The sequence below is a fragment of the Triticum urartu genome, chromosome 3A (assembly GCF_056163025.1).
Source record: "Triticum urartu cultivar PI428250 chromosome 3A, HENAU_Tu73, whole genome shotgun sequence".
NCBI lineage: Eukaryota > Viridiplantae > Streptophyta > Magnoliopsida > Poales > Poaceae > Triticum > Triticum urartu.
The window spans coordinates 660,608,754-660,624,315 of record NC_141875.1 but is presented as its reverse complement, the minus strand read 5'-3'; the positions used below and the strand labels follow the sequence as shown (position 1 = coordinate 660,624,315).

Sequence of the window (15,562 nt, the reverse complement as noted above, 5' to 3'; positions counted from 1 at the left end):
GTCGATGATGACTTCATGTAGATATTGAAGATGTGGATGCTCAATGTTGATGTAGATCTCTTGGAGCTATCCATTTGAGTGAATTGCACTTTCAATACCTACATGGGTTAGTCCCACAAGGAACAAACAAGGATATCCATAGACATAGAGTGATGCACACAAAAGATGATGTCCATGAAAACTTTTAGGTTACCTTGTCCCTTGTCTTACCAACAAGAGGGTTTGTGACTCCTTGAACTAGTGCAAGATGTGGAAGTTGATTGCACTTGTTCTTGCCAAAATGATAAGAGTGAAGTATGTTGGCGGAGTCACCCTCAAGAACTCTCTATTTCTTCTTCTTTTGGATCCACATCATCTTGATGGGAATCCTTGGAGTTGTAGTCGTACTTGATGAAGTGGAACTTGAAGAAGTCTTGGGAATCCACTTGACTAAGGTCTTAGGAGCTTCTTCAAATGCATCAATTTCCTCTTGAAGCTTGTCCTTGCCTTTTTGCTCGTAGTCTTGTGGTGGAAGATCATCTTGAGCTTGTGTCCCCTTGAAAGACTTCTCTTGTTGAGGGACAAACTTTGTCTTGGGGTATTGATCTTCTTACCATTCAACTCCATTGGCATTGAACTTTCGTTCAAAACCAATACCTTGATTCTTCCGGTGCATTCCTTGCTTGCGCAGAATTTCCTCGAATTGCTTACTCCCGGCAAGGCTTTGTACACTCTTTTCTCTATAATTCCCTTCAATAAGCTATTTTCTTGCTCAAGTGTAACTTGGCTAAGAGAATCATTAGTGGAATCAAGAGAACTACTAGAAGCAACAATATTGGATTTAGCATGATCATTGTTACTACTAGAGGAAGAATCTTTCTTGTTAGACTTGACTTGAGGCATGTAAGTGGATAAGAGTAAACGCTTGGCAATGTAAGAAGAACTTTTCTTGCGGAGATCATCATTGATTGCCTTTAAGAATTCATGCTCTTGCTCAAGATTGAGCTTTTCAAAGCGTAGCTTCTCATGAGCTCTTAAAAGTTCTCGATGATCTTCGAAGATAGTGTCATGAGCTAACTTAAGAGTTTTTAGTTCTTTAGTTAGAGCCTCAATCTTCTCCTTATCATTGTCATTCGTTTTATCTTGATTAGCATGATTAATTGGCCTTTTATCATAGTATTCATCACTAGAGTTGTCACCAAGCAAATCATCACCTAACAAGTCATCTTCATCACTATTGAAATCAACATACTCGGGGTGTGTTACCTTAGGACCTTTGGCCATGAAGCATCTTCCAATTCCTTCATTTGGTGAGTCAAATATGTCGTAGGAGTTGGTTGACACAAGTGCTAGACTGGCAACACCTTCATCTTAAGTATCTTCGGAGTCGGAGTGATAACTTCTCTCGGAGTGGCTGTCGGAGTCGGAGCCGGATACCCATTCACCAACATGAGCTTGATGTCTTCGTCTTGTGTAGCTCCTTGATGATTTTTCCTTCCTTTCCGAATCCTTGCTTCTCCGTGAGTATCTTCGTTCATAATGATCATCTCTACTCCTTCTCTCTCTTGGTGGTGATCCTTTGCTTCTTCTTTTTGGAGAATCTTCTCTTCTCTTGTAGGGAGCCGTACACTCATTGGAGTAGTGTCCGGGTCTTCCACAATTGTAACAGTTTCGCTCTCGACTAGAAGATCTTTTGTCATTGTAGGGCCTTGACTTGGAGCTTCTATCTTTGCTTCTACTCTTGTAGAACTTGTTGAAGTTCTTCACCATTAAGCTCAATTCTTTATTGAAGTCTTGTTTCTCACTTGATGATGTAGGGGCTTCACATGAGGCTTTATAGGCACCACTTGATTTGTTGTGAAGTTCCTCTTTATCCTTAAGTGACATCTCATGAGCAACAATTCTTCCAATCACCTCCGTTGGCTTGAGATCTTTGTAATTGGGCATCATTTGGATCAATGTGCACACGGTATCATATTTTCCATCCAAGGCTCTTAGGATCTTCTTGATGATGAATTTATCGGTCATCTCTTCACTTCCTAAGCCGGCAATCTCATTTGTGATGAGAGCAAGCCTAGAGTACATTTCAGCAACACCTTCACCATCCTTCATCTTGAACTTGTCAAGTTGGCTTTGAAGCACATCCAACTTGGATTCCTTGACGGAGTCGGTACCTTCGTGCATATCAATCAAAGTGTCCCAAATTTCCTTTGCATTCTCAAGGCGGCTGATTTTGTTGAATTCTTTGGGGCATAATCCGTTGAAGAGAATATCACAAGCTTGAGCATTGTATTGCAACATCTTCAACTCATCCGCGGTAGCTTCACGGTTTGGTTCTCTCCCATCAAAGAAGTCACCTTGCAAACCAACACACACAATAGCCCAAACAGCGGGGTTATGTCCAAGAATATGCATTTTCATTTTATGCTTCCAACTAGCAAAATTAGTACCATCAAAGTAAGGACCTCTACGGTGATAATTTCCCTCGCTAGACGCCATACTTCTCCTAGGTTGTGAAACCAAGGCTATGACCACCAAAAGCTATGGAGATCAAGAAAATGGAGACCAAAGCTCTGATACCACTTGTAGGATCGAAAGTATGTCTAGAGGGGGGTGATTAGACTACTTGACAAAATAAAAACTTAACCTTTTCCCAATTTTAGTTCTTGGCAGATTTTAACTATTGTAGGACAAGTCAAGCAATAATCACACAATTCAAGCAAGCATGCAACGAGTATATTGGCAGCGGAAAGTAAAGCATGCAACTTGCAAGAATGTAAAGGGAAGGGTTTGGAGAATTCAAACGCAATTGGAGACACGGATGTTTTTCCCGTGGTTCGGATAGGTGGTGCTATCCTACATCCACGTTGATGGAGACTTCAACCCACGAAGGGTAACGGTTGCGCGAGTCCACACAGGGCTCCACCCAAGGGCAACGGTTGCGCGAGTCCACGAAGGGCTCCACCCACAAAGGGTCCACGAAGAAGCAACCACCCACAAAGGGTCCACGAAGAAGCAACCTTGTCTATCCCACCATGGCCATCGCCCACGAAGGACTTGCCTCACTAGCGGTAGATCTTCACGAAGTAGGCGATCTCCTTGCCCTTACAAACTCCTTGGTTCAACTCCACAATCTTGACGGAGGCTCCCAAGTGACACCTAGCCAATCTAGGAGACACCACTCTCCAAGAAGTAACAAATGGTGTGTAGGTAATGAACTCCTTGCTCTTGTGCTTCAAATGATAGTCTCCCCAACACTCAACTCTCTCTCATAGGATTTGGATTTGGTGGAAAGAAGATTTTGAGTGGAAAGCAACTTAGGAAGGCTAGAGATCAAGATTCATATGGTAGGAATGGAATGTCTTGGTCTCAACACATGAGTAGGTGGTTCTCTCTCAGAACATATGAGTTGGAATGATGTGTGTGTTCTGATGGCTCTCTCGCTGAATGAGAAAGAGGTGGAGGGGTATATATAGCCTCCACACAAAATCCAACCGTTACACACAATTTACCAATCTCGGTGGGACCGAATCAGAAAACTCGGTCTGACCGAAATAGTAAACCTAGTGACCGTTAGGAATTTCGGTGGGACTGACATGCAACTCGGTAGGACCGATTCGGTTAGGGTTTGGGCATAACGTAATCTCGGTGAGACCGATTACACAAACTCGGTGAGACCGAATTTGGTAATTAGCTAACCAGAGAGTTGGTCAGGCAAACTCGGTGGGACCGATTTGCTCTTTCGGTGAGACCGAGTGGAACTCGGTGAGACCGAAAAGTTACAAAGGGGAAACACTGAGTTTACATTGCAATCTCGGTGGGACCGATTCGCTCTTTCGGTTGGACCGAAAAGTTACGAAAGGGAAACAGAGAGTTTGCAACCCCATCTCAATGGGACCGAGATCCTTATCGGTAGAACCGAATTGCTAGGGTTTGGCAGTGGCTAATGACAAGTGAAACTCGGTGGCGCCGGATAGGAAGAATCGGTAGGACCGAGTTTGGCTTAGGGTTTAGGTCATATGTGGATATGGGAAAGTAGTTGAGGGTTTTGGAGCATATCACTAAGCACATGAAGCAAGAGGCTCATTAAGCAACACCTCATCCCTCCTTAATAGTATTGGCTTTTCCTATGGACTCAATGTGATCTTGGATCACTAAAATATAAAATGAAGAGTCTTGAGCTTTTGAGCTTGAGCCAATCCATTGTCCTTAGCATTTTGAGGGTTCCACTTTCACATCCATGCCATGCCAATCATTGAGCTTTCCTGAAATAATTATCTTGGAATAGTATTAGCTCAATGAGCTATATGTTGTTATGAATTACCAAAACCACCTAGGGATAGTTGCACTTTCATTATCTCCCTCTCGTTCTTTTGAAGCATCTCGGCCTTCGCGGAGCTCAAAAATCTATTCACGATGCCTTCGGTCATCGTGCGGACCATGGTCGCCTGCGGGGTAGAGCAAAACGATATTTTAGAACCAAGAAAAAATTTGGCATGACCTTCCCTAAAAATAAGACCAAAAAGAATGCATAGTGCCAAAATTCTCGCCGAAACGGAAATGAATCAACATTCCGGCAAAATATTGGCAACTATCGCATTTCAAATACCGGTACCTGCAAACACAAACATATATGCAACACCACAAACATACATAGATCTAGTTAGGCCACAAAAAGTGCATGTGCATGTTGTTGGAGCGAGCTAGGGAGAAAAAAAGTAGATCTACATCATGAAGATAGCTTTCCCCTTACTTACCTTTTAAAAAAAGTAATTTCACCACTTAATTTTGATGAATCTATGGTGGAAATGAGGTGAGGAGGAGGAGACAGCCGAAAGCTTGGAGAAGGAGGTGGAGGGAATGAAGTGGGGAAAGTGAGTGGGTAGCTGTGGCTGTCCAAAATATCTTGTTAGGGTCCCAGGTTACTAATGGCGCACCACCTGCAAATGCGTCATTAGTAACCCTGGTTACTAATGGCGCACCTGCAGGTGGTGCGCCATTAGTAGTTTTGCAGAAAAGTAAATATATATATATATACTAATGGCGCACTTTTACAGGGTGCGCCATTAGTAGTTTAAACTAGTAATGGCGCACTGTGAGGCGGTGCGCCATTAGTAGTTTTGCAAAAAAAAAGAATAAAAAAATTCAGTACTGGCGCACTCCCTGTCTGGTGCGCCATTACTAGTTAGAACTAGTAATGGCGCACTTCGGTAGGATGCGCCATTAGTATGTATGTAAAAATGAAAAAAAAATTATCACTAGTGGCGCACCTATTTTCTGGTGCGTCATTAGTGTCTTCCACACTAATGGCGCATCACCAACTGGTGCGCCATTAGTATATAGTAGTGGCGCACTACTTTCCTGGTGCGCCATTAGTGTCAATCCTATCTATAGCCATTTTCCTAGTAATGACTATAAGGACTAAAATATTATATTTTTAGTTAGTTGAAGGAAAGAAAAGAGGAGAGAGAAGAGAAGCGAGCTCTTAGGTTGGCCATAGTGGTGATATCTTAGCTACTATCATGCACTTGGGAGTAGTAAACGCGCTGATGTGGCAGAGAATTAAAGAAGAGAGAGAGGGTTAGAATAAGATATGTAGATAATGTATCATATTAAATGTTATGCTACTTTGTGTTATGCATAGAACAATAAATAAGATAATCTATGATACTACTGTATGATATTATGCATTATGAAAATAGTACTTCCTTCGTTCCAAAATATAGTGCTTTCTATGTTCCCGTGCTTCAACTTTGATCATAAAATTAACCAATGAGACCGACTGCGGCGGGAGCAAAAGTTATATCGGTGAATTCGTAATCAAAAGAAGTTTTCAATTATATATTTTTTTCTCCCGCCGCAATCGGTCGGTCTCGTTGTTTAAATTTATGGTCAAAGTTGGACCTCAGAAAGCGCGGGCGCATCATATTTTGAAATGGATGGAGTATCATATATTAGTATATATACTCCCCACTATGAGTAGCCTTAGTTAGTACCAGCTGCAGCACGAGACCCAATACGGTTTGTGAGGTTGTATAAGGTGGGCCAACTATTTATAAACTAGTACACAATTAAAATGTACTACTCCCTTCGTTCCAAAATATAGTGCGCCCGCGCTTTCCGAGATTCAACTTTGATCATAAATTTAACCAGCGAGACCGACTGCGGTAGGCGCAAAAATTATATAATTGAAAAATTCTTTTGAATACGAATTCACTGGTATAACTTTTGCTCCGACCACAGTCGGTCTCGTTGGTTAAATATATGGTCAGTTAAAGCACGGAAACTGAGGACACATTATATTTTGAAACGGAGAAAGTATTGTACATGCCGACTATTAGACTGGCTGTAGATAACGTGACAACTCTTCTCTATTATTAACCATGCTCTTCTCCCTAGCCTTTCGTTCGACCGGCTGCCTCGAGTAACGTGCCACCGCATGCACGTACACTAATTTAGCATCATCACACGGCATCATTAGGTTAGACACCGACTGATTGGCTAATTATCTATATATATCGCTCACTTGGACACTGGCACACACAAGTGCAAAGGCGCTTAATCTAAGTCTGCGTGTCGGGCTGAAAGATACTCGGGTTTCGGTGGCATGCAATGACAGCTGAATTAGCCTACGCTAGTGCTTGCGTCCTTATGGTTTGACACCGATGGCAAGTTGGCAAGTTGACAAACCTTGATCAAGAATAGCTTTTGCATACTACAAGAAACTCAATTGGTCGGGCGCACCCTCTCTTTCTGACCGAACAGACCATGATACTCTAGTTAAATATAGAGGATAATGAGTGAGACTGACAAGGAACTCTACTTAAACCGATGGGTTGCCTTCTCCAGTTCTCCACGCATCCAAGTCAAGCGGCAGCAGCAGCTTGCCCATCTGCCCATGTGCCTGCCTCCATCGTTCATTCAATTGTACCTTCACGTCAACCACTCCTACACTAGTTTCTCGCGTGAGTAAGGTATCTTTACGTGGACCTCTCCAGAACCATTCAGACCAAATAGTCCGAACGTAGTTTGTCATCCAATGCGATACTTCATCGATCAACCGACGGGTTTAGGTGTTCGAAATCTCATAAATTAAATGCAAATCAGAGGACCTTTGCGGCTTTCGGGCCGTTGTCACGTACGTGTCCCACACCCCGGCTTACCATAAACCCTCCCGTGTGAAGTTATTACCGTGCATTAATGCCGGTCAGCGCCGCTGCAGATCGAACGTGACTCCACAATATTGATGTCTGTCAGAGCGACGTGAACGTAGGAGCGGGTGGTGCCGCTTCAAAGCCGACGCGGTGACCGAGAAGCCTACTCCAGCCGCTGCATCGCATTCAAACCGACTTCCCGTCCCTTCACCTCACCGCACCTATTTAAGCAGGACTTCAGCGTTGTCCGTACAATACTCTCGGCTACCCCTCTCCTCGCCCACCCTCTCCACTCCCACCGACCCCGATCCTTTCCGCTCTGACGCCATCCAGACACCACCATCTTCACACCATGCCAAGTTGTGACTCTCCGCGCCAACAGGTGGCGGCGGCAGCTCCAGAACTTTGCGATCTGAATCTTGGCGCCGTTGTCGCTCTCCAGGCTCCTCAACCTCCACGGCCGCCAGCTCCTCCAAGAGGGCGGAGATCATCATCTCCTCCGGTGATGTGGAGGAGCAGCCACTGTCGCGGCAACGCCTATACGTTGAAGCGGCGGGCCATGGACGATGAATTTGTACGGTAAATGGATGTGATGATAGAGCAGTTGCTTCGGGAACGCAGTCCTTAGGAGTAGCGGTCGTCGCTACCGTGAATGCGGAGACGGCGTCCCCTACCCACCCACCCCCCATACAATCGCGACGGTCAAATCGATCGACGCATGTAGAAGAAGAAACGTGGTGCTGAAGGACGTGGTGTTGCCGATGATCACGAAGTTGCAGGGGCGCCTCCTCCCTTACCTTAGTGGTTGTGGTTCCTCCTCGCCGTGGAGTCTCATGAAGGACAAGGAAAGGGCGGCTAGGGAGACGGCACTGCGCAATGCTGCACGCCGTTCAACCTTTGCTAAGTTTGACAAGGCGCCGACTTGGGTCCTCACGGACCCCGACCTCGCGGTGGCCTGGGCCTGCGCTCGATCGCTGACCATCGTCGAGATGGTGGCGCGGCGACAACTACGCCTCGACATGGAGCTCGCCAGGATCAGGAGGAGTGGTCTCTTAGCTAGACGACACTGTCATCGTCTCTGCCGCCATTGACGGGGGCTAACAGTGGCGAAGCCACACTTGATCTGTGAGGTCAATTAACTACACAGATTTTTGTAAATACATCACAGCAAGTAGAAATCAGGCAACAAAATCTTATAAATTCATACATTTGACTACACAACACCCAATTGACTACACGTGATATGATTCCTGGCACCGCCACTAGGGGCAAAGGCAAGGTTCCCCGGCCAGGGACGGTGTTGGCCACGGCGGCCCTCCACACGATGCAGGAGGAAGCGGGGCGTCTCATCTGCGAGCGCCAAGCGGCGGCTTGGCAGGGCTAGCGCGCCCCCGCACCCTTCCGCAGCAAGGAGGACAACTTCGACGACGACGACGGCAGTGGTGCCACTAGAGTCATTGTCCACCACAAGTGTTTTTTAGTGTTTTTAGGTTTTAGTTGAACGGTTGAAATATCGGCTGTTCTATGTAACTTATGTCGAATTATAAGTAAATTCCTTCGTGTTTGCGTGAAATTCGTCTGATTTTTAAATTGGCATCGAAATGTATGTGGGCACGGTTAGATGTCCGTTTTACGTATCATTGTGCACAGACGTCTACGTCCACGAACAAATACAATGTCTGTTTTAGTCTTTTACTAGAAGATAGCATTGCAGATGCCCTAATTCCTCACTGCCGCTGCAAACCTAGTTCGCCAATCAAGGCAGTACCAGATCTGTACTTTACGTGCTAAAAGTTGTGTGTGCTCCAAGCTGACACTCCCCTACAAGGAACCTCCAGCTCCCAGACCGGATCCTCTCCTTTCCGTGCGTCGGTACGAGAAGCAGATGGACGCACGCGCCGGTGTCGTCTTGGTCGCCGGTTGCGTCCGGGAGCTTCCCTGCGCGCAGTGCAGCAGTGCACGCCATAGCCGGAGCTTCCGCGCCGACACTGACACTGTTGCTTGCGAGCTGAGCAAGAGGCGAGGATCAAATCACTGTGTCTGTGTGTGCGCGTGTGGGTGTGTGAGGCCAACTCCACCGCACGACTCTAAATCTATACTCATTTTGTCCGGATTTTGTCCGTATGGAGTAGAAATAAGGAAAACAAACGGCGGACAGAGGCCGCACAAACTCGCTGCACGCAGTGCTACTACCCCATTTTCACCCATACGTCGTGGTCGTGGGTGCACATGGTGGGCCAGGTACAGAAAAGGAGAGAGTGACATGTGGGGTCGAGGCAGACATAGGCGGACGACGAGGACGCAAAGGCGTCCGCTTTCTGTCCGCTTTGGCCCCAAACCGAGAGCAACTTTGGTCTGGAAATGGGGCAAAAGCGGACACGGGCCGGACAAAACGTCCGTATGCTCACATGCGTTGGGTCGTTTGATTTGTCCATTTTACCCCAAACAGACACAAACGGACCATTTGGGGTAGAAATGGGTCACGCGGTGAGGCCAACTCCACCGCGCGACCCCAAACGGACGTCCGTTTTGCCCTGTTTTTGTCCCTTTGGGTAGGGATTTGGGGTCGTGTCCGGGCCTGTCCTAGGATGCGGTGGCCGTGCGCCCACCGCGCGGACGCATCCTATTGCCCCATCCTGTCCGTGTCTATTTTTAAAAAAATAAAAAAAGGGACGTTTCAAATGACAAGCCCCAGTTCACGACCCCAGTTCATCACGCCGGCAACAAAGCCAACGGCCTACACGACCATCGCCGGCAACACAACCAGCCTCCAAAATGAATAGTTGTCCTCGCCGGCAACACAGCCAGCGGCCGGCAACACAGTCGGCCTCCAAAGTGAATGTTTTTTGGCCGGCACACTGCCAGTGGCCCAGCGGGCGGGCGGCACCCATGCCAGCCTCCAAAAAGAACGGCCACGCCGATCGGACGACCTAGTTCAGGCCTTTGGCGTCGAGCATCTCCTTCTGCTTGGCCTCGAACCAGGCCCTCGTCTTGTCGCTCATCTTTGACAAGTCCACGCTCATGATCGCAAGGGCCACCTCCTTCGCTTTGGTGGCGGCATTGGTGGCCTCGATGTCGAGCTGCCTCTGCCTGGCCTTGACGTTGTCGGCCTCGATGTCGAGCTGCCTTTGCCGGGCGGCCTCTTCCATGTCGAGCTGCCTTTGCCGGGCCGCCTCCTCCATGTCTATCTTTCTTTTCTTGGCGCCTCCTCCATCTCAAGCTTCTGTCTTTGGAGATCTAGGTATTGCTTCATTTGCTCGTCCTTGGTTTGCCGCTTCTTCTCGTCCCTCACATCCTTATGTGACATCATGCCATGCAAAGTCTCATGCAAGGCCATGGTTGAGGCGTCACGTATGTCGTCCACCTTGAAGTTGGTCTTGCCCCTCGGCCTCTTCAACGCCTCGCCATCCCCACCTCCGACGAACTTGGCCGTTTTCTTGCCTCTCTTCCTTTAAAGTTCACGGTATTGATCCTTGAACTTAGGGCAATTGTTGATGAGCGTCCAACAATGCGTAAGAGTGAATGGCTTGTCATTGTGCCGGGCCTTGAATGCCTTCAAAGATTGAAATGCCTACACCACATGATCAACAACAAGTGAACATGCAAACATATACACGGCCGAAGTATCATGGCCGTAGCAAGGAAAGGGCTAGGAAGAGAAGAGCATACCATGTCCCCAACGCCGAGACCACTCACGGGTCGTGCTTCAACGCTCTCAAATGCGGCACAATACTTGTTGCACTCTTGTTGGATGAACAACCATCTTTTTTGAATCGAACCGATGCCACGGTTGCTTGTAATTTGGTAGGGCTCAAACATCTTCCTTTCATGAAATGTTTTGTGGACTCTCGTCCAAAAAACAATGCCATTTTATTGCGCGCCGGTCCTTGGGTCTTGGCTAATCTCCATCCAACATTGACAAATCAATTTGTCCTCATCTTGTGTATATGAACCGGTGCGAATGCTCTTCCGCTTCTTTTGTGCTTCCGCTCTTTGGGTGAGCTCGTCTATGAACAATGGAGCGCCACTAATATCAACATCATTGGCTTCATCTTCATCTTCACCTTCGACATAGATGTCGTCGTCTTCATGCCACGAATCGCCATGGTCGTAGTCAGCACGGTCGTCGGCCTCCTCATCGGGCACGTACTGGGCGCGGCCATCCTGACTTTGGGTCTCCTCGGGGTCGTAGGCACGGCCATGCCCACCCTGGAAGATCACGTCCTCCATGTACTGGTTGTAGAAGGGGTCGTCCACCGTCGGCGTTGAGGTTGGCATTCTGTCAAACAACACGCGGGGGGCCGGCATGGTGCCCGTGAACGGTGCACGCGCCTGCTTTCTTTGCATCTCGACGGACGGCCGCCCGCTGCTGCTGGACCCAGACGTGACGTTGAGGTCGATGACGGCCGCGGGGCGTGGTGTGGACGGCGCGAACAAGCCCACGTCCGGCGACGTCGAGAAACGGGTCTGGCCGTCGTGCCTGGGCGGAGGAAAGCCGGACGACATGGGCGTGGCGCGCGACGTCGGCGACTGGCAGTGCGTAGGCCGGTCGACCGACGAGCCTGTGCTCGCCGGGCCGACGGCCGCTGCATGGAACCCCGCCGGACGGCCCATGCCAAGCATGAGGATGGCGTGCGCTTTGTTGACGAGGTCCTCCTTCTCGTCGGCAGCGGCCTTGCGCCGCGCGGCCTCCAGCTCCTCGCGCTGGGCGGCGAACTTGGCCGCGGCGGCATTGATCTTGACGGCCGCTCTCCGTTCCCTCCTCTTCGCCGATTCCGCGTCCAACTTGGCGATCTCCTCCGGCGTGCACTCCGAACGCGGCTTCCTTGGCGCCTTCTTCTTCACCTTTGCGGTCGGGTCGACGGCCAGGTCACCGGAACTCGGCGGGGCATCGGCCATGGACGGGGGAGAGAGGGGGCAGCGGGAGGGACGTGAGAGGGTTTAGGGAAAATGACGCCAAATGGGCGTGGGGGGGGGGGGTTGGTTTCTCCCACCGACAGGCGGGCCAGGGGAGGACAAGCGCGCGTGTCCCGCCTGTCCACGTGCTGTCCGTTTCACCGCAAAACCGACACAACTTTGAACCGGGGATGGGTCGAAAGCGGACACAAGGCGGACAAAAGTCTGTTTGCGCCCTCGCGCTGGGCCGTCTCGTTTGTCCCTTTTACCCCAAACGGACGGGAGCGGATATGATAGAGTCGCGCGGTGAAGTTGGCCTGAGCGAGCGGATGCCGGTGACTGATGTGTGCGCGCGCGCGGCGCGGCGGTGAGCGTGAACTGCGCGGACACTCGTGAAAAGACAGGCTGCCTCAGTCGTCCCTGTCTTGTGTTGCTGTCAACCTCGACCCGGCTGTGCTTGCGGCTGCCGTAAGCCTGTAACCGCCGCCGTTTAAATACGGATTCGACCCCGCCGCCCGCTCCGTCGCACGACACTGACGCGGCCGGCTGCCGTGCTCCGTTTCAATTGCCTGAAAGAAAATTCACGTCGCCTGGTTTCATTTCTCCGAACATTTCACCAGCAGAGACAGAGGAGGCAGGCACCGTACTGCTGCTATTCAGTTTCAGCGGTGTTCGGCGGCGGTCCGGGCCAAATTCCAGCCGGCTCCGGCGAGCGAGTCCATCGTCGTCGCTCGGATCAGCCGTAGGCGGCATCCGATCCCTGTGCTGCAAGCTAGCTATAGCTGTCTCCAACACAACAGTGCACGCACGCACGCACGCACACACGTCTCTCTTTCTCTTTGCTGCCGTCGTGGCAACAGCGTCGCTGCAGCACGTCGGCTTCAGCGGCAGCCGCTCAACCATTCCACGCATGCAAGCAACCCGCTCGTCACGCGCGCGTCACGCCCTGCATCATACCCAATTTTCTGATATCAGGCCCTAGAGTCTGCACTCCAGGTGCGTGCCGACTCGGGCAACCCACATACAGAAAAAGGAGCTGGCAGCGTATGAGCCATGGCCACCAGCGCCACTACCGCCGAAAAAGTAGTCCGCAGTCAGTATTAGCTGCCCGGAGAAGAAGAAGAATGAGACAGTGACAGTGTGAAACTGCGAACGCATGTCCGGTCGAGGTCTTGGTCCTCTCGGTTGATTCCCCAGATCTGTCCCTCTTATTCGGCTTCGATATGATTCGAAGCTAAGTGAGATGAGACGGAACGGGATGCTCGGGATCGATGCGGCTGAAGCGGCAATGGCCGGAAGCAAAATTGTTCGTTCGTTCGACCGGCGGGATTCCTATTCCTCTTGCCAATAACGGGGGCCCCTTTTGATGGCTGGAAATATTCCTGTCGCCCGGCGGGGGCCCGGCGTCGGGAGGAAGAAGAAAGGCATCTCCGGACTGGGTCTGAGTGGATTCGAGTATCCAATCCGATCCAATCAGTCGATCGATCGTTGGATCAGTACTCAGTGGCGCCATCATCACCACGCACGCACACGCACGCACAGCCGTAGCTTATCACAAAATTCGTGAATCCGTCCGCTTTCTGCCTCCATGAACTGAGCTCCGACGCCTTTCTGCCCTGCTTTCTCTGCACCACCTCTGTTTTCTACTGTAGCTGTTTGCAGTCGCTACCTAGTTCATTCTTTACTTGTCGATTTGTACAAGAAGCTGAAATTCACGAGCAAAAGAACTCCAATTTAACGTTGGAACATGAACTCTTTGATTCACAGTGAGCTCTCAGTCTCAGCTCACTCGTCAAACATGGTGAGGTGTTTGATTGCTTGAGCTCGGTTTGCTGATTGCTTGAGCTCGGTTTGTTTCTCCTGATAAGTTGGGGCTGATGATTACTACTGCTGCTACTACGGACTAGTACCACATTAGCAGATCGACGAATTAAAGGGGCACTCATTAGAAAATTACAGGGACCATGATTGAGGTCAGGTCAGCTGCTCTAATCCTCTCGCCGCGCCAGGTTAGAGGCGGTCTCATCATCGTCCTCCTCCATGCCCGACTCGGTCACGCAGGAGGACGCCGGGGACGGTGACGCCGGTGTCATGTCGGCGTCGGCGTCCCCCCTACGCCGCCCCGCTGTGCCGTGGCGCGCTGGCGTGGCCTTCTTGAACACGCGGCAGACCACCCAGTCCTTGGCGGCGTGGAGGCTCTTGGGTGTGGCGTAGGCGGCGAGGCCGGCGGGGAGCAGGCGGTACTCGTGCATGGCCCAGCCGGTGCGCGCGCCGCCTGGGCGGCAGAAGACGAGCGTCCGCTTGGCGCCGATAGGCCGGCCGCAGCGTGGCGCCACGACCAGCCGCTCCTTCCCGGAGGCCCTCCACACGCCGCTGCCGCCCGCCCTGCCCGCGCCGCCGCCCTTCCGCCAGCACCCCGTCGCCGGCAGGTGGAAGAAGTAGCGCTCGCCGTCGGCCTCGCCTGCACGCACATGGCAAACAGTCAGCGCAATGCGGCAGCGGCAGCTCCGTTGGTCAGTGATACGGCGAGTAAGTGGAGCGTACCTGGCAGGTCCGATGGGTGGAGGCGCGCGAGGTCGGCGACGGGGATGATGTCGGCGGGGAGGGGGCAGGAGAGGGCCTTGCGGCGCAGGTAGTGCAGCAGCAGCTCCTCGTCGGTGGGCCGGAACCGGAACCCGATGGGCAGCCCGCCCTGGCCGGCCGGCGCCCGGCACCCGCCGACGCCCGCGGCCTCCTCCGTCCGCCTCTCCGCCGGCAGCGCCATAGACGCACACACAAAGCACAACCCAACCCAACCCAACTAAGCAAGCAAGCAAGATTACTTCCTCTCTCTCTCTCTCTGTCTAGGATGGGCCGTCTGCTCGCTGTAGGCTGGCTCACATGCAAGTCAGACTCAACTCACACACTCGCTCGCCCCTCCATGGAGGACGGAGCAGAGGTAGAAGAGAGAGAGAGTGGTTGAGCTCGTGCGGGTGCGGGATGATAGCTAGCGGGAAAGGGGGAGGCGGTTGGCGGTTATATAGTGGCAGGCGGCCGGTGTCGTGAAACACACTCAACCGCCATCGGCGAGCTCGGCTTTCCTTTCTTCTTGCCCTGCCCTTTCCATCAAGCGAAGGGAACAGAGAAAGGGAAAGCGGGAGCGGGCGTCCCGTGCAGCCCTTAATCACCCTCCAACCGGTGAGCTCCGGGCTTAAGCAAGCACGCAGGGACCCTCCCTCCCTCTGCACCTGTCTCCGGTAGGGGAGAGGGGAAGGAGAACAAGGCATCGAAAGGCCATCTTTTTCGTGCGCGCCCGATTCTCTCTTTCTCTTTTCTTTTCTCTTCTCTATGCGTCCTGCCGTCGAAACGAAATTCCTTCCCATCTCCTCCCTTCTTTTCCCTTTTTCTGTTGTGCTGGAGGAGGGAGGAGGGAGGGGGAAGGAGAAGCTTCCACGTTACAGCAACGCGCTGGAGCGGGGAATCGACGGCCACCTACCTTGGATTCCGGCATTCAATTGGCGAGCTTACTTTTTTTACTACGGAGAAGGAATCGG

At 51.0% G+C, this 15,562-nt stretch overlaps 1 protein-coding gene across 1 annotated transcript; it reads right to left on the bottom strand.

The window, feature by feature from the left end:
- Positions 1–13,762: 13,762 nt before the first annotated feature.
- LOC125545811 (NAC domain-containing protein 83) lies at positions 13,763–15,345 on the bottom strand. Its single transcript, XM_048709846.2, has 2 exons — positions 14,574–15,345; positions 13,763–14,490 (listed from the first exon to the last, which is right to left on the bottom strand). The coding sequence occupies exons 1-2, from the start codon at positions 14,791–14,793 to the stop codon at positions 14,018–14,020; spliced, it is 693 nt and encodes a 230-aa protein (XP_048565803.1). The 5' UTR covers positions 14,794–15,345; the 3' UTR covers positions 13,763–14,017.
- Positions 15,346–15,562: the final 217 nt, after the last annotated feature.

What these genes read in the sequence shown, in the direction of transcription:
- LOC125545811 (XM_048709846.2), bottom strand. Translation starts at nt 14,793, where the DNA reads ATGGCGCTGCCGGCGGAGAGGCGGACGGAGGAGGCCGCGGGCGTCGGC. An exon ending in CCACCCATCGGACCTGCCAG is followed by an intron (nt 14,491 to 14,573) that starts GTACGCTCCACT and finishes ATGTGCGTGCAG; the next exon opens with GCGAGGCCGACGGCGAGCGC.